Below are 25,528 nucleotides of genomic sequence, written 5' to 3'. Positions count from 1 at the left end.
GATATTATAGGGAAAGACATGAATATTTTTGGATTCTTCGGACATGGGGAGTCAAGAACCTAAAATCCCTACCTGAGTGCCTGATTGCTCGAACCTAGAAAACTACCCACTTTTGGATAGGTTTCGCATTTTCCAAAAGAACAGATCAAATTGTGAATACATACTGACAAGGAATGCACATGAGAGCTTGTCTCTGAATGAGAAGAAAATTAGAAAAATAAATAAACAATTGGTGTTTTAAGAGGAAAACAATGATGGTCAACGTAGACAGAAGAAAAGGACCAAGAATAGACATTTACGTAGAAGTTCGCTTCTTAAGGTGTGTGTGTGTGTGTGTGTGTGTGTGTGTGTGTGTGTGTGTGTGTGTGTGTGTGTGTGTGTGTGTGTGTGTGTGTGTGTGTGTGTGTGTGTGTGTGTGTGTGTGTGTGTGTGTGTGTGTGTGTGTGTGTGTGTGTGTGTGTGTGTGTGTGTGTGTGTGTGTGTGTGTGTGTAGGGGGGGGGGGGCTAAACCCAAACCAAAATTTTTTTTAGGAACATTTAAGGAGACGTAAATAGCGACGGAGACCACAGTGGCTTTCCATCATAAAATTGACTCATTTGACTCATAAAAGAGTGAAAGAGTTTGATTCTTTGCCACAATACTACTTTTTAAAACAATTAAAAACTTTAGCGTAAAGAGCGACGGATTGTGGAGGGGAAACCCATTTCGTATAGGGAGTAATTTCTGCTCGTTTTAAGTTTTAATGTCGCTCCTTACTTTCAGTTAAAAAAAAAACTAGTTTTTTTTATTTAATTTCTGAACGTTTTTGAATTAATGCATGTTTGATTTTAGCTCTCCGCACATGAATTATTAAAATAAAATTTGCATATTAATTCTTTTTTTGGCCAAATGGCTTTCTCTTAGTCCCTGATGCCCTCCAATTTTTCGGCTACTTAAAAAGGCAACTAGAACTTTAAATTTTTAAAGAACGTTTTTATTAGTAAAAATAAACATAACTTAAGAATTAACTTACGTAACAAACTTTTGTATTTTTATAATTTTATTATGTATATGAGGGGGTTTTCCCCTCGTTAATACCTCGCTCTTCACACTAAATCTTAAGTTTTGTCCCAATTCTTTAAGAATGACCCCTGAATCAGAAAGGCCGTAGAATACATAGTTTAAATTACTAAAAATGCATTAGCATAAAGAGCGAGGTATTTATCTTCTCCTAAATACCTCGCTCTTTATGCTAAAGTGTTTTTAGAACCCCTCATATGCGAAATAATCTCTGTTCGTTTTAAGTTTTAATGCTACTCCTTCCTTTCAATTGAAAAAAAACTTTTTCATTTTTATTTTTTAATTTTTTTTGTATAGTAATGCTAGGAAATCCCGCGCCATTTTCATTGAATTTCTCTTACCCCATGACATATTCCTCCAAAGAAAGATCCTCCCACATGGCCCCCTCCCCTCAACCCCACCCCCAAACCAAAAAAATCCCACTGAAAACGTCTGTACGCTTCCCAATAACCATTACTGTATGTAAACACTGGTCAAAGTTTGTAACTTGCAGCCCCTCCCCCAGAGACTGTGGGGGAGTAATTAATCCCCAACGACATAGTTATTATGGTTTTTGACTATGCAGAACAAAATGTCTATCTCAAAATTTTGATTCGTTGACTTTGGGAAAAATGAGCGTAGGAGGGGGCCTAGATGCCCTCTAATTTTTCTGGTCACTTAAGACAGGCACTAGAACTTTTCATTTCCGTTGGAATGAGCCCTCTTGCGACATTCTAGGACCACTTGGTCGATACGATGACCCCTGGAAGAAAAATCAAAAAAACAAATAAACGCGCACCCGTGATCTGTCTTCTGGCAAAAAATACGAAATTCCACATTTTTGTAGATAGGAGTTTGAAATTTTTGATATAGGGTTTTCTGATACGCTGAATGCAATTGTGTAATTTTGGTTAAGATTCTATGACTTTTAGAGGGTGTTTCCCCCTATTTTCCAAAATGAGGCAAATTTTCTCAGGCTCGTAACTTTTGATGCCAAAGACTAAATTTGATGAAACTTATATATTTAAAATCAGCATGAAAATCAGATTCTTGTGATGTATCTTTTAGCATCAAAATTCCGTTTTTTAGTATTTCGTTTACTATTGAGCCAGGTCGCTCCTTACTACAGTTCGTTACCACGAACTGTTTGATATATTGGTGTAAATATTCCGTTTTTTATAGTTTCGGTTACTATTGAGCCGGGTCGCTGCTTACTACAGTTCGTTACGTAGAACATTTTATTGAAGCCGCACCTGTTGCATAATTTTGGTTTCCCAAATGTTATATGATAATGGACCATAAACATATTTAAGGTCTTAACAATAAACACATGACTTTATAAGTACATTAAAGCCTCACCTGTTGCTAACTTTGATATCCTCAATTTCACTTAGTAATGAACCCTAAATATATTTGTGACCTTAACCATAAATACATCACCTTATAAATGCATTTATTTAGTTTGATGATCGAAAAAGTACTTTCTGAAACTAAAATTGAGGCTGTTCAACAGTCCTCTTGCCCTCATCTATGGTTGGAAATTCTGGAAACTGAATCGACAGCAAGAAATGGGGATTCTTGCTTTCCAAAACAACTGTCTTCTTAGGATACTGAATAATAACTGGAGGGACCACATTACTAACCTGACAGTTAACTCTTTCTATGACGCATCAGCCCCTGGTAACAGATGTCATCCGCAAACGAAGAATTGCTACTTGGGACATGTTATCCGTATGGCGGAAGATTGACTCCCCAGAACGGTAATCGAGTGGTAACCAGAGAGAACCCGAACAAGAGGAAAGCCAAAAAATACACTTCGTCGTATATACCAGCGGGACCTGAAGTTTATTAATTCGGTAGTCCGACCCCAATGGGAAGGCGTCTTGACAGCAGCACATATGAGGGGTGATTGGCAGCTCTTTCTGGATGCCCTGGGTGCCTCTGGTGGCATAGGAGAAACAAAGGTTTAAGGTATTATAAATCCATTTAAGCCGTGTCTGTTGCATAATTTTTATTCCCCCACTTTGCGATGGCCATGAACCATAAATATATTTAAGGCTTTAACTATAAATACATGGACTTATAAATATATGTAAGCCGCACATGTTGCTAATTTTGGTTTTCCCAATTTGACTTAGCAATGAGACTTAGCCTCAAATATATTTGAGGCCTTAACCATAAATACATGGCTTTATAAATATATTTGAGCCTCACCTGTTGCATAATTTTGATTTCCCCAATTTTACATGGCAATGAACATACGGATGTAGGTAGATACGGAAAGTAGGTTTCATTGTCCTCACTTGGAAATTCTATCTTCTGAATATCTAATGTCAGGGAGTTATACCATTTACCGACTACCTGGAAAAAAATTTGGTCATTAGAACAAGATATTAAATGGATATCTATTTTCGGAGAAGAAGGAGGAGGAAAGAAGGAAGAGGATATTCCTCCTTCCTCTATTTGAGAGGAAGGAGGAATATGTTTGACAGAAAAGTAAAAACAGGTAAATTGCGTGAAAGCTATAGAAAACTATACAGAATTTAGGAAAGAGGTTGGGTTGTACTTTGGCAAAATTCTACCTATTGAATATTCATTGCCAGGACATAATATAATCTCCCAAATAAAAAAAAGAATTTAATAAAAGAATGAGGTAGTTAGGACAGTGACATTCACGACGAATTATGTTTGAAGACCTATCTTGGAAGGGAGGCGAAACATATTCGCCGAAACAGTAAAAAAAAAGAAAGAAGTCAAATTACATGAAAGCTATAGAAATCTATGATAGGCATGGAAAAGTTTTTATTGTTTTCAGTATTTTTTTTTTTATGTTTATTTTCATAATAAAATATAACTTTTGAATTATGTGGAAAAACCGCAAACTAAAAGAATTTTTTTTTGTAATTGCAACAAAGACAACCAAAGGGGAATTAGTTTTGGAGGCATATCTTCAAACAGTTCGTGGTAACAAACTGTTAGTAAGGAGCGATTTGGCTCAATAGTAATCGAAACTTTAAAAACGGAATTTAGAAATTAGTACATACATATATATATATATATATATATATATATATATATATATATATATATATATATATATATATATATATATATATATATATATATATATTTATATATATATATATATATATATATATATATATTTGCTGGAGGGTTTTCTACTAGGATAACTTTTCTTGGGGAGGGAAGTTCCAGAGAGTGAACTTTGCAAGAGAAATTTAGCAGTGGGAGAATTTGCTAAGATTCCTATACACAATTCTTTTTTTTTGTCTTATTTTCTCTTTGGTGGCTCATTTTTACATGTGGAGATATTAAGGGAAATTGTGCTTGGGAAACATTTACCGGTTGGAATTGTCTAGAGCATCTTTTTTTTTGGTGGATAAATTTTCCACGGGAGAAATTCTCTAAAGGAAAGTTTTTCACCGGATAAGCTTTACAGAAGGAATTTTCTACGGGAGTACCTTTCTACTAAGGGGCAGAGGGTATTTGTCAGAGGAATTTTCCACGGAGGGGAGATTTTTGGCCAGATTTTAAAACAATAAAAATTAAAGCCTTTTCAAATAAAAGTAGGCAAAGAAATAATGTTCAGCCGGTCATCCACAGGAAATTTTCGAGGTGTAATTTTCAGCTAGAATGGAATTGTCTGGGGGAATTTTCCTGGTTAGAGGGTATTTTGTGTTGGAGGAACTTTACATGGGGGGATTTCCTGTTAGGGGAAAGGTTTTTTCATAGAGGGGGAGCCAAATTTCCCAGCATTACATGAGGATACAGCCCCCTTTTGCATATAATAAATAATTTTTGTCTTATATAGTGAGATTTTCACAGAGAAAATTTTACGCGGGGGGAAACTTTACCAAAATTAAATTTAAAACGAACAGAATTTATTCCGTTTAAGAAAGAGACTTTTGCCTCTTAAATTCCCCACTCTTTATGCTAATATGTCTTATTTCTTTAAAAAGTAGAGTTTTGACAAAGAGGGTATCTTTAGCGTAAAGAGTGGGGCGTTGAGGAGGGGAAAGCCCCTTTCATATACAGAATAATATCTGTTAGTTTTAAATTTTAATGTCGCTCTTTAATTTCAATTAAAAAAATTGTTTGTTTTGTTACTTAATAAGAAGAAGGAGGAACAAACTTGTTGAAAAAGTAAAATCAGATAGGTTGTATGAAAGCTATACAAACTTATGTTAGGAATGGGAAGAACTTTGACTGACGCCAGGCATAAACTGTATTTAAAAATTTTGAGGTAATTAGTACGGGGACGCTCACGGAAAATATGCTTCAGAGGAATATTTTGCGAAGAAATGAGGAACAAATTCCATGAAACAGTTAAAAACCGGTAAATTGTTTAATAGCTATAGTAGATATAAAAAAGAGGTTTGACTGTCAAAAGAGGTTGACGGATGCATCTTCAGTGACATGCATCTTTTGTCAATTAATCTATCCCTTTAAGTATTCTCCGAAGGTTCCAACTTAATGCCCAAACCCATTTTGAGATGCGCCCTTTTTACAATTTGCATACACATAGTGTGTTTTGATTTAGTTCAAACTCCAAATAAACATTCTGTCAAATTTTCAGCTTCACACGTTTAGCCTTAATTCTATTAGTATCATAGAAGTAGTGGTAGCAGTAAGAACAGTAGTAGCAGCAATTGTGTATTAGTAGTAGTAGTAGTAACCGTAGTAGCAGCAGTAGTACTAGCAATAGTAGCAGGTTCCTTTTGCCTTTTAGTCAACTGAATACTCCACTCATGATGCCCCTGAAGTTCCCTCTTGATGCGATAATCCGTTCTAAAAATTGCTGATAAACCAAAATTATAGTATACTTTGATTTAGTTCAACGTTTTCCCTCGTCGTTACCTCGTAGATGTCTTTTTCAATATACTCAGCCTTGATGCTACAGAAACATTAGTTCTAGTGAGAGTAGTGGTAGGAGTAGTTATGTTAGGAGTAGAGCCAGAGATGGTTGTAGTAGTAGTAGCGTGCAAATATTGCCTTTTTGTCTGTTGATCATCCCCCTTATCCTTTCCGGAAAGTTCCAAATTAATATGCTCAGTCATTCTTGACTTACGTCCTTTTGACAATCCATATACACGTAACATATTTTGATTTAGTTCAACATTTCTTGAAAGACTCACCCAAATACCTTTCGTATTTTGAGAAATTAGTAGTCACATATGTATACCTTTTCTCAATAACATATACTATATGTAAACAATGAACAAACTGCCTAACTCACAGCCCTTGCCTTGAGGCCTCAGGGTGGAGGGGCTAACATCTCCAAACGCATAATCACCTAACCTTTCAACAATGCTGAAAAAATTGGTGTAAATTGGAAATGATGGACGAGGGCGGAGGGCTTCTCTCGAATCACTTTGGACTCTTAAAAAGGACACTAGAACTTTTAATTTCTAATCAAATTAGCTGTTTTCAAATATCATTGATTTTAGTAGCTATGATGCAGCACTAGCTATGATTTTGCTTATATTTCCTTTTGATAACTGCATACAAGTAGTTTTTTTTTTTTTGTTAACTGATACTCTCCCTAAAAGTTTCAACTTAGCCCTTGCCTTCACATTGTCGATATGTCCTTTTGATAACCTGTATATTTACATACTCCTTGTAATTTTCATCTTAATGGTCTTAGCCTTATAAGTAGCTGCAATAAAAGTAGTAGTTGGTGCAATAGTAATAGAAGTAGTCGGATAGTAAATGTAGCAGCGATAGTAGCATTAGTAGTAGTGTACACATATTGCCTTTTGGTCAATTGATCTTCCCCTTTAAGCATTATCTGAGAGTTCCAACTTAACAAACAACTAAGGCAGCTAAGGGTATTATGAAGAAACTATGAGGACATGTTGGGGGTATTTTGGAAGGTACCGTAGTTAGAGAGCTGTCAGCCCCCTCGCCTGGCATACCCTTTTTAGTCGCTCTCCTTTCAAAAGCATTTGATGAACATTTTGAAATAGCCTTCTTGCAAAACAGCCTAAAAATTAAATAGTTGTGCCTATGTGTATTACATAGCCCCCCCCCAGATTTTGAGATCGATCCTGAACACAATAAAACAGACTTTGTGCATGCTGTTTGTCAAAAGGATGGATTAGCAATATTTAAGGAGCGGCTAAGGATATTATGTTGAAACTTTTAGGGGGATCTCAGTTGTAGTTGTTATATCCCATTAAAGCTTAATAGCAGTTGATTGAAACTTTTAGGGAATGTTGAAACTAGTTAAAACACACTATTTAGGACTAATAAATTGTAATAAGCTATTTAAGCTCTTAAGCAAGAGGCGTGAAAAATTGAAGAAATATTCATTATATTGAGCGATAACAAACTCTAGCAATAAAAACAAACAGAAATTAACTGGAAAAAAAACTTTTCAAAAAAAGAAAGTTTCAAAGAAAAGTATACAGCCAAATTAAACATAAACCAGCAGAAAATGACCAGAAATTGCTATTAAAAGGATAAATTATACCCAAACCAAACAGAAACTAAATAAAAATCATATCAAACATACAGATAACAGAGAGTAATATAAATAAATAAATAGATAAATCTTGAAACAAGTAAAAATCGCAAAAAGCAGGAGTTTGGCTGCCGCCTTCTTCCCCTTTCCCTAACTGTAGAAGTCTGAAGTCAATTGATAATCTGTGCTATTCTGAAAACGAATATTTCAAATATTTTATATTATAATTACAACGTTTGAGGCAGTGGGGCTGTAGAGGAGTGGTTTTTCAACCCCTTAGCCATAGTTGTCTCACTTTTGGAATACATTGAACAAAATAAAATCTCAAAATTATGATCGATCGCTTTTGAAGAGAGGACAGTTTCAAAGGACATGGGAGGAGGGTTGCAACCCTCTAGCCACATTTCAGCATTTTTCACTCAATCTGTCCTAAAATTTACATCTTAATACTCTCAGCTGTTCGTAAAATATTGCAGACCCTCATTTTTGATAAACTGCATACACATAGCACCTTTTGATTTTGTACAATATACCCCCCCCCAACATTGCCCAAAGTTTCACCCTACTACCTTTGATCTTTTCGGATACACCCAGATACAAACATTTCCCCTTTTCCCAATCATAAATCCTGCACGTAAACAAAGGACAGATTGCAAAATTTACAATTTATCAATTTGAGGTCATGTTCAAAACGTACTTACTTTGTAGTCATGTCCTTCTGGTGTTTTCTGGTAATTCATAATCATGTATCGAGCTAAGCCATCTCCTTGACTATCAAACTTCACCTCACTTCCAACGGAATCTAGTTAAATTATATAAACATTAATTTGGAAATATAAATATCAAAGTTCTTTCTAGATTAGTGTTAGCTAAAGAAAATGTTTTAATTATATAGTATATTTCGATGGGACGTTAAAGTTCCTTTACCGAAACCGATGTTGGGAGAAGATTGCTCTTCATCCCAAAAAGTCTCAAGGACCCGCTTCACACAACAGAATGATACAATATTAAATTTCGACTGGTTTTAGTCCATATGCTAAAAAAAAACCAGAGACCTACTGAGATAAATAAGACTTCATAACTATAACGTTGCACCAAAAATCTTTTAAATTACCTTTGAGTGATTAAAAAAAAAGAATGTTTTTTCAACTGAAAGCAAGGATCAGCATTAAAACTTAAACGAACAGAAATTATAAGTATATGAGAATGATATCCCCTTTACAGTCCCTCGTTCTTCAAGGTAACGTTAATTAGAATTTTCTCAAAACTTAAACTATTAATAAAACTTAACTAAACTTAACTAAACTTAACTAAACTTAAACTATTAATACTACTGAAATTAAAACTATTTTAACGAACCTTGTGTTTCACTTTTTGTTCGTAAAGGATTGTGATACCAAGTCATACTTAAGCATAAATAGCGAAGTATACTAAGAGGGGGCATCCCCTACATACCACCACTGAAAATTCCCCCAGAGAAAATTCGCCTCACTGAAAAATGTCTGTTTACTTCCCAGTAACAATTTTATGCGTAAGCAATAGGCAGTAGGCTTTTTGTTTTCGATTTAAATAGACAAAAAACAAGTTTTTCTTATGCTGAAAATAAGGAACAACGCTAAAATTGAAAACGAACAGAAATTATTCCACGTATGAAAGGGATTGCTCCCTCCTCAACGCCTTGCTCTTTATACTATAGTTTGAGTCTGTACCACAACTCTACATTTTAAAACAATGGAAATTTTACAGTAAAGAGCGAGGCGTTGAGGAAGGTACAGCCCCTTTTAAATACAGAACAATATCTGTTACTTTTTAGCGTTAATGTTACTACTAATTTTCAGTAAAAAAACTTGTCTTTTATTTGATGTCTGAACGTTTTTCAACATATACAGGTTCGAGTTTGGCTCACCGTACATTGAAAAATTAAAATAAAATTTGCATATAAATTTTGGGAGAGTTATTCCATATATGAAGAGTTGCCCCTTCCTTATTATCGTGCTCTTTACGCTAAATCTGTTAGCACTTAAAAAAAAAAACTTCCTATTCTAATTAAACGGCCCTCATTTTTCAGTAAGCGCTCTTAAGAAATTAGGACGAATACAGTTATGCGCGCTTCACTTCTATCCCAATCTATCTAAAGCCTCCCTCTAGACACCGTCCCAGGAAGACTCCCGTATCCCTTGAATCTTTCTTTACAACGTTGACTTCATTATCTCTCTTTTTATCCTCATTCTTCCTATCAAATTTGACCAAGGAATATTTTTTGTAATCAATGTTGGAATCATGCATCCCAAATATTTCTTTTAATCTTCAATGTAAATCTTCAGTTTTAAGGATTCAGCGTATCAGAGAACCTTACTGTAGAGGTTTAAAGCTTATATCTGAAAAAATGTGAAATTTTGTATTTTTTACCAGAAGAAAGATCACGGATACGCGTTTATTGGTTTGTTTGATTTTTTTTCCAGGGATGATTGTATTGACGCAGTTGTGCTAAAATGTCGTGAGAGGGATCATTCGAATAGAAATTAAAAGTTCTAGAGCCATTTTTAAGTGACCAAAAAATATAAGGGCAGCTAGGCCCCCTCTCACGCTTTTTTCCCAATGTCACCGGATCAAAATTTTGAGATAGCCATCTTGTTCAGTATAGTCGAAAAATCTAGTAAGTATGTCTTTGAGGACAGCTTAATCCCCAACAGTCCCCTGGGGAATAGCTGCAAGCTATGAACTTTTCCCATTGTTTTTATATAGTATTGATTATTAGGAAGTATACAGACAGTTTAAGGGGGATTTCTTCTGTTAGGGGAGGTGGGTTACGTAGGAGGATCTTTCCATGGAGGAATGTTTCATGGGGGAAGAGAATTTTCCATGAAAGGGACGTCGGACGTCCCACCAAAATTAAAAAAAAAACTATCAGAAATTAAATAAAAAACAAGATTTTTCGACTGAAAGTAAGGAGCAACATTAAAACTTAAATTGAACAGAAACTATTACATATATAAAGGGGTTCTACCCCTCGTCAATACATTGCTTTTTACGCTAAAGTTTTTTTTAGTACGTTTAAAGGAGCTATTTATTCTATTTGAATGGTCATTGCGAATCAGGAGTCACTATTAAGGAATTGGGACCAAATTTGAACTTTAGCGTAAAGAAAATTTTAACTTTTTCGACCCTTCATATTGACGAGGGGTCGAATCCGCTCATATACATAATAATTTCTGTTCATTTTAAGCATTAATGTTGCTCCTTACTTTCAGTTGGAAAACTTGTTTTTTTATTTGACTCTTAAAAAGGGCACTAGAGATTCCAAGTTCTGATGGAATAAGATCACTCCCAAGTTTATACAGCCCATTTCATGTGAAGAGGCTCTGGAAAAGCATAATAAAAAAAAAGTTTTAAAACTCTTAAAAAGTTTTAAAATAAAGGTTTATTGCGTTTTATTATAAACGGCGCTAGAGGGTTGTTTTTGTGAACCATTTAAAATATATAGTAATTTATTTTACCGTGAAATCATATTTGTTATAGGTCATATATTGAATATTTCATCCGATGGATAACAGTCACAGCCTTTTGAAAGTAAAATTTAATTCATTCATAATTGTTTTTGGGGTTAACATTATTGGATTTTTTTTGAAACTCTGTTATGCATTCGGTCTCTTAGAAACCCCTTTTTAGGATTTCAGATCTATATTGCAGATGATATTTGTAAACACGCCACTGTTTCCTTATAAGAGCTTTTTAAGAGTGGGCAAAAAAGTTTTTTTTTTATCATAATCAATGGAAGAGATTTCTGTTTATACATTTTCTAAGGAGCTCTCCATTGTTTTCCGCTGAAAATGGAAATGTTTCCAGCGATGTAGCCTATATAATGTTAAATAGCTGTTGCCCCAAAAGATAAATTAAAACGACGTAGCTTTATAATGTGGAAAAGTGGCTGGAATTAGCAGTTAAGGAACTTGAGATTTAGCTACTATATTTCGACCAATATGAAGATAATTCATAATACTAGTATGAGAAAAAACGAGCAAAGAGCGAAAAAAAGTCAAATGATACATATATAGGCCTATATGTAATATATATATATATATATATATATATATATATATATATATATATATATATATATATATATATATATATATATATATATATATATATATATATATATATATATATATATATATATATATATATATATATATATATATATATATATATATATATATATATATATATATATATATATATATATATATCTATATATATAAAAATAAGTTGTCTGTGGATGGATGGATGGATGGATGTGTCAGGTGACGTCACCTGAAAAAACTGGATTAGGTGACGTCAAAACTGAAAAAACTAAAAAAAGGCAAAAACTACAAAAAAAACTAAAAACTAATAAAAAAAATAAAAAAGCTAAAAAACTAAAAAAACTATAAAGGTAAAAACCAATAAAAAACTAAAAAAAAAACTGAAAAAACTAAAAAAAGGCAAAAACTACAAAAAAAAACTAAAAACTAATAAAAAAAGTAAAAAAGCTAAAAAACTAAAAAAACTAAAAAAACTAAAAAAAGGTAAAAAACTAAAAAAAATAAAAAATAAAAAAAAACTAAAAAAAAGGAAAAAACTGAAAAATAAGCTAAAATAAAGGTAAAAACCAATAAAAAACTAAAAAAAAAAGGAAAAAACTAATAAATGACGACACTCAAAGAGAAAGCGACCAGGACAAAAGGAATGTTCGATTAGCAATCAACAAAGCACCGGGACACAGGGAGTATAAATGACGACCAGGACATAAGTAAAAAAAAAAAAAACTATCTATATATATAAAAATAAGTTGTCTGTGGATCTGTGGATCGTGGATCAGGTGACGTCACCTGAAAAAACTGGATCAGGTGACGTCAAAACTGAAAAAACTAAAAAAAGGCAAAAACTACAAAAAAAACTAAAAACTAATAAAAAAAATAAAAAAGCTAAAAAACTAAATAAACTAAAAAAAGGCAAAAACTACAAAAAAAACTAAAAACTAATAAAAAAGCTAAAAAACTAAAAAAACTAAAAAAAAGGCAAAAACTACAAAAAAACTAAAAACTAATAAAAAAAATAAAAAAGCTAAAAAACTAAAAAAACTAAAAAAACTAAAAAAAGGTAAAAAACTAAAAAAACTAAAAACTAAAAAAAAACTAAAAAAGGTAAAAACTAAAAGAACTAAAAAAGAAAAAAATAAATGACGACACTCAAAGAGAAAGCGACCAGGACAAAAGGAATGTTCGATTAGCAATCAACAAAGCACCGGGACACAGGGAGTATAAATGACGACCAGGACACAAGTAAAAAAAAAAATTAACAAAACTAAAAAGAAGGTAAAAACTACAAAAAAACTAAAAAGAAAAAAAAACTAAAAACTAATAAAAAAACTAAAAAATCTAAAAATCTAAATAAACTAAAAAAGAAAAAAAAAGGAAAAAAATAAAGGAGAAAAACAAAACTAAAAAACGAATGTATATACAGACCGGTACACCGGGATACAAATGACGACCGGGACACAGGGAATATAAATGACGACCGGGACACAGGGACACAACTACAACGGGGACACCGGGGGAAACAGGGGGATATAAATGACGACCGGGACAAAAAAACTAAAAAGAAAAAAAAACTAAAAACTAATAAAAAAACTAAAAAATCTAAAAATCTAAATAAGCTAAAAAAGAAAAAAAAAGGAAAAAAATAAAGGAGAAAAACAAAACTAAAAAACGAATGTATATACAGACCGGGACACCGGGATACAAATGACGACCGGGACCCGGGACACAGGGAATATAAATGACGACCGGGACACAGGGACACAACTACAACGGGGACACCGGGGGAAACAGGGGGATGTAAATGACGACCGGGACACCGGGACAGGGAATGGTCGATTAGCAATCACCATCAACAAAGCTCAAGGGCAATCATTAGAATCATGAGGTATAGATCTGAATACAGATTGTTTTCCCATGGACCATTATATGTTGCATGTTCAAGAGTCGGTAAACCTGACAATCTATTTATATGCAAAGACAATGGGACAGCAAAGAATGTTGTATATTCGCAAGTTTTACGTAGTTAAAACCATATATATATATCTATCTATATTCACAGGTGGGACATAGGGACACAACTACAATGGCGCGTAACTATTATGGCGCGTAACGACTTACGCGCGCGGGGGGGCTTGGGGGGGGCGCGAAGCGCCCCCACCAACTAGGTGTTGGGGTGGCGCGAAGCGCCACCCCAACAGCTAGTATATATATATATATAAGTTACTGGACATTTCAATTAATCTGAACAAAACGATTATTTAAAATTTCATTTGATGTGCTTAGATAATTTCTGGGCAAGGGAAGGGGGATTGCTGTACTCCAATCACTTTTGACTACAAAATAGGGTACTATAACTTTTCATTCCCAGTATATTCAAATTATCAACAGCTTCTTCTGTACGAAGTGGCTTGGTGAAAAAAAATATTACACCCTGCTCTTTTATTGCTCAATACGTAGGCAAAGCTTTTGCGCTGCCTCTGATTACACAGTGCTATCATTTTCAATTACCTTTTAATGAGATTAAATAAAAAAAAACAAGTTTTTTTTAGCTTAAAGTAAGAAGCAACATTAAAACTTAAAACGAACAGAAAGTATCATGTGTGTGAAGAGGTTCACCCCCTCGTCAATATCTCACTCTGTTCGCTAAAGCTCGAATTTAGTTCCAACTCTTTAAGAATGACCCCTGAATCACAAATGTCGTCTGATTAGAATAAATAGCTCTTTTGAAAGTACAAAAGAAGCTTTAGCGTAAAGAGCAAGGTATTGACGAGGGGTTGAACCCTTTATATACGTAATATTTTCTATTCGGTTTAAGTTTTAATGCTGCTCCTTACTTTTAGTTGAAATTAAATAAAAAAAACAAGTTTTTTGAAATGAAAGTAAGGAGCGACATTAAAACTTAAAACGAACAGAAATTACTCCGTATATGAAAGGGGCTTTTCCTCCTCGACACCCCGCTCTTAACGCTAAAGTTTTTTATTATTTTAAAAAGTAGAGTTGCGAGAAAGAATCAAACTTTAGCGCAAGGAGTGGGGTGTCGAGGAGGAAAAGCCCCTTTCATATACGGAGTAATTTCTGTTCGTTTTAAGTTTTAATGTCGCTCCTTACTTTCATTTCAAAAAACTTGTTTTTTTTATTGAATTTCTGAAAGTTTTTGAATTAATGCATGTCCGATTTTGGCTCTCCGTACATAAATTATTAAAATGAAATTTGTATATTAATTCTTTTTTTGGCTAAATGGCTTTCTCTTAGTTTTGATCAGACGATTTTGAAAAATAAGGGGTGGGGAAGGAGGCCTAGTTGCCCTCCAATTTTTCGGTTAGTTAAAAAGGCAACTAGATCTTTTAATTTTTAACGAATGTTTTTATTAGTAAAAAATATACGTAACTTAAGAATTTACTTCCGTAACAAACTTTTATATTCTTGTATTTTTGATTATATGTATGAGGGGGTTGATCCACTCGTTAATACCTCGCACTTCACACTAAATCTTGTTTTGTCCCAATTCTTTAAGAATGACCCCTGAATCAGAAAGGCCGTAGAATAAATAGTTGAAATTACTTTAAAAATTTTTAGAATAAAGAGCGAAGTATTTATCTCCTCCTAAATACCTCGCTCTTTATGCTAAAGTATTTTTAGAACCCCTCATATGCGCAATAATCTCTGTTCGTTTTAAGTTTTAATGCCTCTCCTTACTTTCAATTGAAAAAACTTTTTCATGTTTATATTTTCATTGTTTTTTTTTCATAGTAATGCTAGAAAATTCTGCGCCCTTTTCATTGAATTTCTCTTCCCCCATGAAATATTCCTCCAAGGAGAGATCCTCCCATATAGCCCCCTCCCCTGAACCCCACACCCGAACCAAAAAAATCCCCCTGATAACGTCGGTACACTTCCCAGTAACCATTACTGTATGTAAACATTGGTCAAAGTTTGTAACTTGCAGCCCCTCCCCCAGACTCTTTGGGGGGTAAGTCATCCCCAAAGACATAGTTATTATGGTTTCGACTATGCGGAACAAAATGGCAATCTCAAAATTTTGATCCGTTGACTTTGGGAAAAAAATGAGCGTGGGAGGGGGCCTAGGTGCTCTCCAATTTTTTGGTCACTTATAAACGGCACTAGAACTTTTCATTTCCGTCAAAATTAGCCCTCTTGCAACACTCTAGGACCACTTGGTCGATACGATGACCGCTGGAAAAAAAAACAAAAACAAACAAACAAACAAACAAATAAATACGCACCCGTGATTTGTCTTCTGGCAAAAAATACGAAATTCCACTTTTTTGTAGATTAGACCTTGAAATTTTTTCTACAGGATTCTCTGATACGTTGAATGCGATGGTGTGATTTTCGTTAAGATCCTATGACTTTTAGGGGGTGTTACCCCCTATTTTCCAAAATAAGGCAAATTTTCTCAGGCTCGTAACTTTTGATGACAAAGACTATATTTGATGAAACTTATATATTTAAAATCATCATAAAAATCCAATTCTTTTGATATATCTTTTAGCATCGAAATTCCGTTTTTTAGAGTTTCGTTTACTATTGAGCGGGGTCGCTCCTTACTACAGTACGTTACCACGAACTGTTTGAAACTTACTTTTTAAATTTGAATTTTGATCGTACTTTTTAAATAATGGTGGGAAATCTGATGCGATCTTCATTTAAAATTGTCTCCCACATGAAAAATTTCTCCATGGAAAGATCCTCCTACTTAACCCTAAATCAAAACCTGTATTAATTCAAAAACGTTCAGGAAGTAAATAAAAAAACAAGTATTGTCAGCTGCATGTAAGGAGAAACATTAAACTTAAAATGAACAGAAATTATGTATTAAAGGGTTTAATTAAAGGATTTAAAGAAATTATGTATTAAAGGGTTTGTCCCCTCCTCAAACTTCATTCTTTACGCTAAAGTGTTTTTAGTAATTTCAAAAGAGCCTTTGTGATTTAGTGGTTATTCGTAAGGAATTGGAACAACATTCGAATTTTAGTGTAAAGAGCAAGGTATTGATGAGGGGGCGAACCTCTCCATGAACGTGATAAATATATACTTAAATTAATTGTAAGTTATGTATATTTATCACTAATAAAAACGATCTTAATTAGAACTAAAAGTTCTAGTGGCATATGGAAGTAATAACAAAATTGGAGGGCAAATAAGCTCCCTCCCCCACCCATTTTACTTTAAATCATCCAATCAAAATTTTGCTAAAGCCGTTTAGCCAAAAAAGTAAAATTAATATGCAAATTTTGTTTTAATTATTCATGTACGGGGAGCTAAAATCAAAAAATGCAGTAATTCAAAACGCTCAGAAATTAAATAAGAAAAATAAGTTTTTTTTTTTTTAAGAAAGTAAGGAAAAATATTAAAAATTAAAACGAACAGAAATTATTCCGCATATGAAAGGGGTTGTCCCCTCCTCAACGCCCGCTCTTTACGTTAAAGGTTGACTCTTTCTCACAACAAAACTTTTTACAACAATAAAAAACTTCCATATAAGATTCCTTTAAGAAGCTTTTTAATTAAAGTTATTTTAACTAGTGTTACATACTATGAAAATAAACTATGCTAATTATACAATAAAACAATAAAATCTATATATTCTGAAATTTTCTGCAATAAAGAGATAAAAACTGTATTTTTTTTTTTACCAATGCCGTTTTTTAAACCATTTTTGAAACAATAAAATTAATTATAAAAGCTGGCTACTAATACTTACCAACGAAATTAACTCTTAGTAAGTACTCTGAATAAAATTCTGATCCGTCAAAATTCTTCATCGCTGCACAAAGTCCAGGTCTGCCTTGACATACATCCCGGTGAAGTGCCATCAGCGCATGAGCAAATGCTTCAACTGCTTCAATAACAAACTGTATTTTTGAGTCTTGTTCGTAGCTCATGTTTCTTCCGATCCTCATGTTCGGTAAACAAATGTTGATAAACGACTCTGTCGACTGAGCCGTCTTTGGTTTGATATTTTTTGGCAATATACAGTTGAAAATATCCTAAAAGAGTGTGACAAACGGTTAATAAAGCTTTCTAAGAAGTTTGACCTAGGGTTATGAATGACACTATTGACTAAGTCGTCTTCTGCTTGATATTATTCGGCAGTAAACAGTTAAAAATGTACTAAAAAAGTGCAACCAAGGGTTGAACAAGGTGTTGACTAAAACGTCATCTGCATGATATTTTTCGGCAATAAACAGTTAAAAATGTACTAAAAAAGTGCAGCCAAGGGTTGAACAAGGTGTTGACTAAAACGTCATCTGCTTGATATTTTTCGGCAATAAACAGTTAAAAATGTTCTTAAAAAGTGCAACCAAGGGTTTAACAAGGTGTTGACTAAAACGTCATCTGCTTGATATTTTTCGGCAATAAGCAGTTAAAAATGTACTAAAAAAGTGCAACCAAGGGTTGAACAAGGTGTTGACTAAGCCGTCTTCCGCTTGATATTTTTCGGCAATAAACAGTTAAAAATGTACTAAAAAAGTGCAACCAAGGGTTGAACAAGGTGTTGACTAAGCCGTCTTCCGCTTGATATTTTTCGGCAATAACCAGTTAAAAATGTACTAAAAAAGTGCAACCAAGGGTTGAACAAGGTGTTGACTAAGCCGTCTTCCGCTTGATATTTTTCGGCAATAAACAGTTAAAAATGTACTAAAAAAGTGCAACCAAGGGTTGAACAAGGTGTTGACTAAGCCGTCTTCCGCTTGATATTTTTCGGCAATAAACAGTTAAAAATGTACTAAAAAAGTGCAACCAAGGGTTGAACAAAGTGTTGACTAAGCCGTCTTCCGCTTGATATTTTTCGGCAATAAACAGTTAAAAATGTACTAAAAAAGTGCAACCAAGGGTTGAACAAGGTGTTGACTAAAACGTCATCTGCTTGATACTTTTCGGCAATAAACAGTTAAAAATGTACTAAAAAAGTGCAGCCAAGGGTTGAACAAGGTGTTGACTAAAACGTCATCTGCTTGATATTTTCCGGCAATAAACAGTTAAAAATGTTCTTAAAAAGTGCAACCAAGGGTTTAACAAGGTGTTGACTAAAACGTCATCTGCTTGATATTTTTCGGCAATAAACAGTTAAAAATGTACTAAAAAAGTGCAACCAAGGGTTGAACAAGGTGTTGACTAAGCCGTCTTCCGCTTGATATTTTTCGGCAATAAACAGTTAAAAATGTACTAAAAAAGTGCAACCAAGGGTTGAACAAGGTGTTGACTAAGCCGTCTTCCGCTTGATATTTTTCGGCAGTAAACAGTTAAATTGTACTAAAAAAGTGCAACCAAGGGTTGAACAAGGTGTTGACTAAAACGTCATCTGCTTGATATTTTTCGGCAGTAAACAGTTAAAAATGTACTAAAAAAGTGCAACCAAGGGTTGAACAAGGTGTTGACTAAGCCGCCTTCCGCTTGATATTTTTCGGCAATAAACAGTTAAAAATATACTAAAAAAGTGCAACCAAGGGTTGAAAACGGTGTTGACTAAGCCGTCTTCCGCTTGATATTTTTCGGCAATAAACAGTTAAAAATGTACTAAAAAAGTGCAACCAAGGGTTGAACAAGGTGTTGACTAAAACGTCATCTGCTTGATATTTTTCGGCAATAAACAGTTAAAAATGTACTAAAAAAGTGCAACCAAGGGTTGAACAAGGTGTTGACTAAGCCGTCTTCCGCTTGATATTTTTCGGCAATAAACAGTTAAAAATGTACTAAAAAAGTGCAACCAAGGGTTGAACAAGGTGTTGACTAAAATGTCATCTGCTTGATATTTTTCGGCAATAAACAGTTAAAAATGTACTAAAAAAGTGCAACCAAGGGTTGAACAAGGTGTTGACTAAGCCGTCTTCCGCTTGATATTTTTCGGCAATAAACAGTTAAAAATGTAATAAAAAAGTGTGTACAAGGGTTGAAAAAGGTGTTGAGTAAGCCGTCTTCCGCTTCAAATTTTTTGGCAATAAACAGTTAAAAATGTATTAAAAACTATGACCTAGGATTGAAAAAGGATCTCCTAAGAGATTGTGTCCAATAGAATAAACGACAGTCTAGGCTTAACTTTCTTTCACTTGATGTGTTTCGGCAATATGCAACTTGAAATTTCCTAAAAAAGTTTGACCAATGGTTGAAATATATATATATATATATATATATATATATATATATATATATATATATATATATATATATATATATATATATATATATTATATATATATATATATATATATATATATATATATATATATATATATATATATATACATATATATATATATATGTATATATATATATATATTTATATATATATATATATATATATATATATATATATATATATATATATATATATATATATATATATATATATATATATATATATATATATATATATATATATATATATATATATATATATATATATATATACATATATATATATTTATATATACATATATATATATATATATATATATATATATATATATATATATATATATATATATATATATATATATATATATATATATATATATATATATATATATATATATATATATATATATATATATATATATATATATATATCAAAATGTTAAGACAGACGGATAAGTTTAGAGCATTTTTACAAATTTAATAAAAACTAATAGATGTTTCTGTATAGTTTATTTATCAGAAAAATTCAAAACATATTAATCAATTAAAATCATTTTACTACAGATGAGCTACGGAGGCATTTCTGGCGCACCTTGGCCAATATTTTAACTTTTACCTTATGCCAAATTAAATAAAAAAACAAGTTTTTATAACTGAGAGTAAAGAGCAATATTAAAACGTAAAACGAACAGAAATTATTTCGTATATGAAAGGGGCTGTCCCCAACTCAACAACCCGCTCTCTACGCTAAAGTTTTTTATTGTTTTAAAAAGTAAACTGACAAAGAGTCAAACTGTAGCGTAAATAGTGGGGCGTTGAGGAGGGGGTAGCCCCATTCATATATGGAATAATTTCTGTTCATTTTAAGGTTGATGTCGCTCCTTAATTTCAGCTAAAAAACTTATTCTTTTTTATTCAAATTTTGAACGTTTTCGAATTAATGTGGGTTTTGATTTTGGCTCATCGTACATGAATAATTAAAACAAAATTTGCATATCAATTTTAGCTTTTTTTGGCTAAATGGCTTACTCACAGTTTTGATCAGACGATTTTGAGAAAAAGAGGTGGGGAGAAGGGCCTAGTTGCCCTCCAGTTTTTTGGTTACTTAAAAAGGCCACTAGAACTTTTAATTTTATTTACGAACGTTTTTATTAGTAATAATATACGTAACTTACGAATTAACTTTCGTAACAAACTTCTATATTTGTATATTTTTATTACGTATATGAGGGAGTTAGCCCCCTCGTCAATACCTCGCTCTATACAAGAAAGTTCGAAATTTGTTCCAATTCTCTTTGAGAATAACCTCTGAACTACAAAGGCTGTTTAATTAGAATAAATAACTCCTTTGAAATTATTAAAAATACTTTAGCGTAAAGAGCGAGCTATTGAGGAGGGGGGAACTCTCTCATATACATAATAATTTCTGTTCGCTTAAGTTTTAATGTTGCTTCTTACTTTCAGTTGAAAAAACTTGGTTTTATTTAGTTTCTCATTATTGTTAAATAATGCTGGAAAATCCAGCGCCCCCTTAATGGAAATGTTCTTTCCCGTAATATATTCCTCCAGGGAAATATCCTACCAGGGCTAGTTACCCTCTAATTTTTTGATCACTTAAAAAGAGCATTAGAACTTTTACTTTTCGTTAGAATGAGCCCTCTAGTAATATTCTAGGACCACTGGGTCGACACGATTTCCCTTAGAGAAAAAAAAACAATTAAACACGCACCCGTGATCTTTCTGCTAGCGAAAAATACAAAATTCCACGTTTTTGCAGATAACAGCTTGAAACCTCTGCAGTAGGGTTCCCTTATACGCTAAATCTGATGAGGTGATTTTCATTAAGATCCTATGACTTTTAGGGGTATACATCCCCCTTATTTTGAAAATAAGACGAATTTTCTCAGACTTTTAACTTTTGACCGCTCCTAACTACAGTTAGGTAACAACAGTTAGGTAACGCTCCTAACTAAGTACGCTCCGAACTGTTTGATAATATCATTGAAAAAAAAAAAATTAAGATTAACAGAAAAAATTATAAATCAGTCCTTGAGCACCGTGTGACAGGGTATGAATGAAAGTTCTTTGAGTCTTCAGCAGGAAGAAACCTTATCCTCTGTGAGGAAAGATGTTAGGCCTCATAAAATTGCATTTTTTCTGATCTAGCCGGGCTAAACAAAATTGAGGTTGAAATGAACAACCACGACAAAAATAAAAAGATTTAGAACAGAAGCAGAGTTAAAGCCAATGAAAAAGACAAAAAACAGGAAATAAAATAAATACTGTGCTTGCATTATGCAGGACAGATGAGCGTAAATGAGATAAAAAGAAAACAGAAAATAAACAGCAAGAGAAAAGGGAAGGTTGCACAAACAGGAAAAATTTATGAAGAAAAGCTAAGAGGAAATTTTAAAAGTGAAAACTAAAATAATTAGAATTAAAAAAAATGTCTAATGCGGGTAAGATTGACGGCAAAAATACGTAATAAAAATATACAAATATAGAAGTTTGTTACGAAAGTTAATTCGTAAGTTACGTATATTATTACTAATAAAAACGTTCGTAAATAAAACTAAAAGTTCTAGTGGCCTTTTTAAGTAACCAAAAAACTGGAGGGCAACTAGGCCCTTCTCCCCACCTCTTTTTCTCAAAATCGTCTGATCAAAACTGTGAGTAAGCCATTTAGCCAAAAAAAGCTAAAATTGATATGCAAATTTTGTTTTAATTATTCATGTACGATGAGCCAAAATCAAAACCCACATTAATTCGAAAACGTTCAAAATTTGAATTTGAAAGTTAATAAAGCTGATAAGATATTTCAACCGGTAACGTGTTACGACAAGCACTAGCAAGAAGTTGTCCCTCATCATCGACTATTATTTTCAGGTTTATATTCTCTTTTAATGGTATTATCTCTTGATATGTCCCTCTCGTATATCTACCATCAGACATATTGAATTGTTTTGGAAGTCCAAGGAAATATAGTCGCCCAATGTCCTGATAACTTACGCATATATTGCCAATAGTGTTATCATAAGTACTTGTTTCATAGTTTAAAATTTTTTCAGACAATATCAACATTCAACACATACGATGGTTTTATAATGTGCACCTACTTGCTTAGAATATTCATCTTCACTTAAAAAAATATGATGGAAGTGTTTATCCTTCACGTGTACAATTAATATTAATCAAAACAAACAATAAGCCATCTATTCTCATTGACCAATCACAGAGTAGTACAGGGTTGGTCGCATAAAAAAATATCCGAAAACCATGTTTAGCAGTTCAAAAATTTTCAAAGATATTCACTTCTAATATTTTGGAAATCCAAAATGAAAATCGTATACATATGATTCTCGTGTTTTTGTTTTTTTTTTTGTTCTAGAAAAACCATATTCGCAATGACATTTTATTTATTTTTTTCATTTTCTTGGGTATAGTTTTTTTTTAATTTCAATGATAGTAAAATTCTATTCTCGGCGCCTTTTAGTATAATATATATTAAAAATTGGCGATTCATGTATTTATAAATTATATATATATATATATATATATATATATATATATATATATATATATATATATATATATATATATATATATATATATATATATATATATATATATATATATATATATATATATATATATATATATATATATATATATATATATATATATATATATATGAAAAGAGAAATTACCAATGCAACAGCACAAACACATTAAAAAAATAAAAAAGAGACAGAAGGAGAAAAGGAAGACTGTTCCTACATTAGTGATTAATATAGATCAGCACTTGAATGAGGCCTTAACCCTACTCATCCATACAATCACATAGGTCAAACAGCATACCCATACACAATCAGCCATAAAGAATAATCCATGGACAGGCTGTCGTGTCATCAGTAAGTATAAGTCGTCATTTACCAAACAATAAAAACAGTTAAAAAAAGAACAAATAATTGAGAGGTAACAACCCAACACAAGGGCTCATCAGGAGAATACACACTTGTCTATAGGGTTTCGGCACTTTAAATTCTCGGCACTTATTTTAATGATAATAAAATACTATTCTCGGCGTCTTCTAACAGAATATATTTAAAATTCTAACTTTACCATTCACTTCATTTGACCTACTTGACTTAATGCTCCAGCCGAAATGCTTCCGGCGTCGAGAGTGAGGCTAAATAGTCCCTCCATTTGGACCGGTCTCTTGCAAGAATGTGGACGTCCTCATGAAGGTCATCCCAGGCCTAGCGTTGGTTGGGCTTACAACCCTCCAGCCGAACCTAATTGCAATGAATAGTGATGTTATTGCCTCGGATGATCGATCTTCTTTTTACCCTTCAAGACTTAATGTAGAGGTACTATAAATATGTAAACTAGTTTTATTCAACCCAAATAAAAAATTATTTATATGATGGTCATTGGTGTTACCTTGGTAATAATTCCCAGACAAGAATTATGCTAATTTTTTAAGCTAATTTTATTATGCTAATTAATTATGCTAATTTTTTAAGCGTTGGATACCTCTGTAAGTAGATCAATGACCGACTGAATGTAGTTTGTAGCTTTAGTGCCAAAATAAAAGTGTGCCTATGGGACGCGTTAATCCCACCATTATTCGTGGCTTCCACTTATGAAGGGGCTTGCAGTGGAGTGTCTTTGTTGACCATGTAGTCTTTATGAGCGTCATCGAATGCGTCATTAGTCATCTCGTAATTAGTTATAATTATTTTTGAATTTTTTCGAATTAAGATGAAATTTTTATTTTTGTAATCAGAAAGTGTTGTGAGGCCTGTTGTGATTTCATAATCATGCGCTGTTTCTTTACTGTTTTGGCTGTGTTTTGTTTCCATCTTTGTAAGAAATAATAAATAAATTTTTATAAAAGATTTAAAAAAATAAAAAATAAAGTAAAATTTGGGAATTTTTCAGCTAATATCTTAAAGGTTGTTTGTTTTTTCAAGTTTCTTTTTTCGAGTGGCCTCTCAAGAGCCATTTGCAGTAAATTCATCGCCACATTTCATAACGGCTTAAGTGTTTCCATTAAGATTCTTCTTGTTTTTATTTGTTCATTTCTTGAAATTATTTACTTAGTCAGCAAGTTTGTTGACTCTAAAAATTTTTAATGGAATTTAGTTGAAGTTTGGTTTTCCAGTGAAGCAACCAAATTCCAAAGCACATAATAAAAACTTGCTGGTGTTGATGTTTGAATACTTTATTATATTAAAAAACAAATTTTAGAACTTTGAACATAATCTACGAACAAGCTCATCAAATAATGCTCATAGTAAATTTCGTGCATGTTGGTCATAAATGTCTAAGAGTAAACACAATTTCCGGCAACTGATTAATTTCTTTAACGTTTAAAATCAAAATAACCTGAAGTTCCAGCTCCTTACGTTATATGGTCTACCCATTATTTAATTCTATTTTCAACTATGTATTTTCAACTATGTATCAACTATGCATTAACAAGTTCTGGCTCATTTTTATCTATTTGTGCATTGTTTTTTCTTTTTTTATGAAAAATATATTTGGCAAACTTTATTTAAATTCTAGACTCGAGGTGGATGCTGCTCAAAGGGTTCGTGATATTGACACAGTTAGAGTTGAAAAGAAAATAAAAATCAGGTGCCTATTAGGGCTTCCTTTTAAAGCTTTTTCAGTGGCGACACTTCATGTTTTGTAACTTTGTGAAAATAAACTTATCTAATCTAATATCCTTGCTAGGCAGGTACGAAGGAGTTTTTC

General features: G+C 32.7%; 1 protein-coding gene across 1 annotated transcript in view; it reads right to left on the bottom strand.

The window, feature by feature from the left end:
* LOC136026542 (metabotropic glutamate receptor-like) overlaps positions 1-25,528 on the bottom strand; it is a 344,543-nt gene that overhangs the window by 135,916 nt on the left and 183,099 nt on the right. Inside the window, exons 6-8 of the mRNA XM_065703226.1 lie at positions 17,331-17,616; positions 8,225-8,325; positions 3,254-3,400 (exon numbers count right to left, since the gene is read on the bottom strand). Of these exons, the coding sequence (XP_065559298.1) occupies positions 3,254-3,400; positions 8,225-8,325; positions 17,331-17,616 (534 nt within the window). The remainder of the gene's footprint in view (positions 1-3,253; positions 3,401-8,224; positions 8,326-17,330; positions 17,617-25,528) is intronic.

Source organism: Artemia franciscana, chromosome 4 (assembly GCF_032884065.1).
Source record: "Artemia franciscana chromosome 4, ASM3288406v1, whole genome shotgun sequence".
Lineage (NCBI taxonomy): Eukaryota > Metazoa > Arthropoda > Branchiopoda > Anostraca > Artemiidae > Artemia > Artemia franciscana.
Note: the sequence above shows the minus strand (reverse complement) of the source record. Positions and strands in the feature narration are given on the sequence as shown.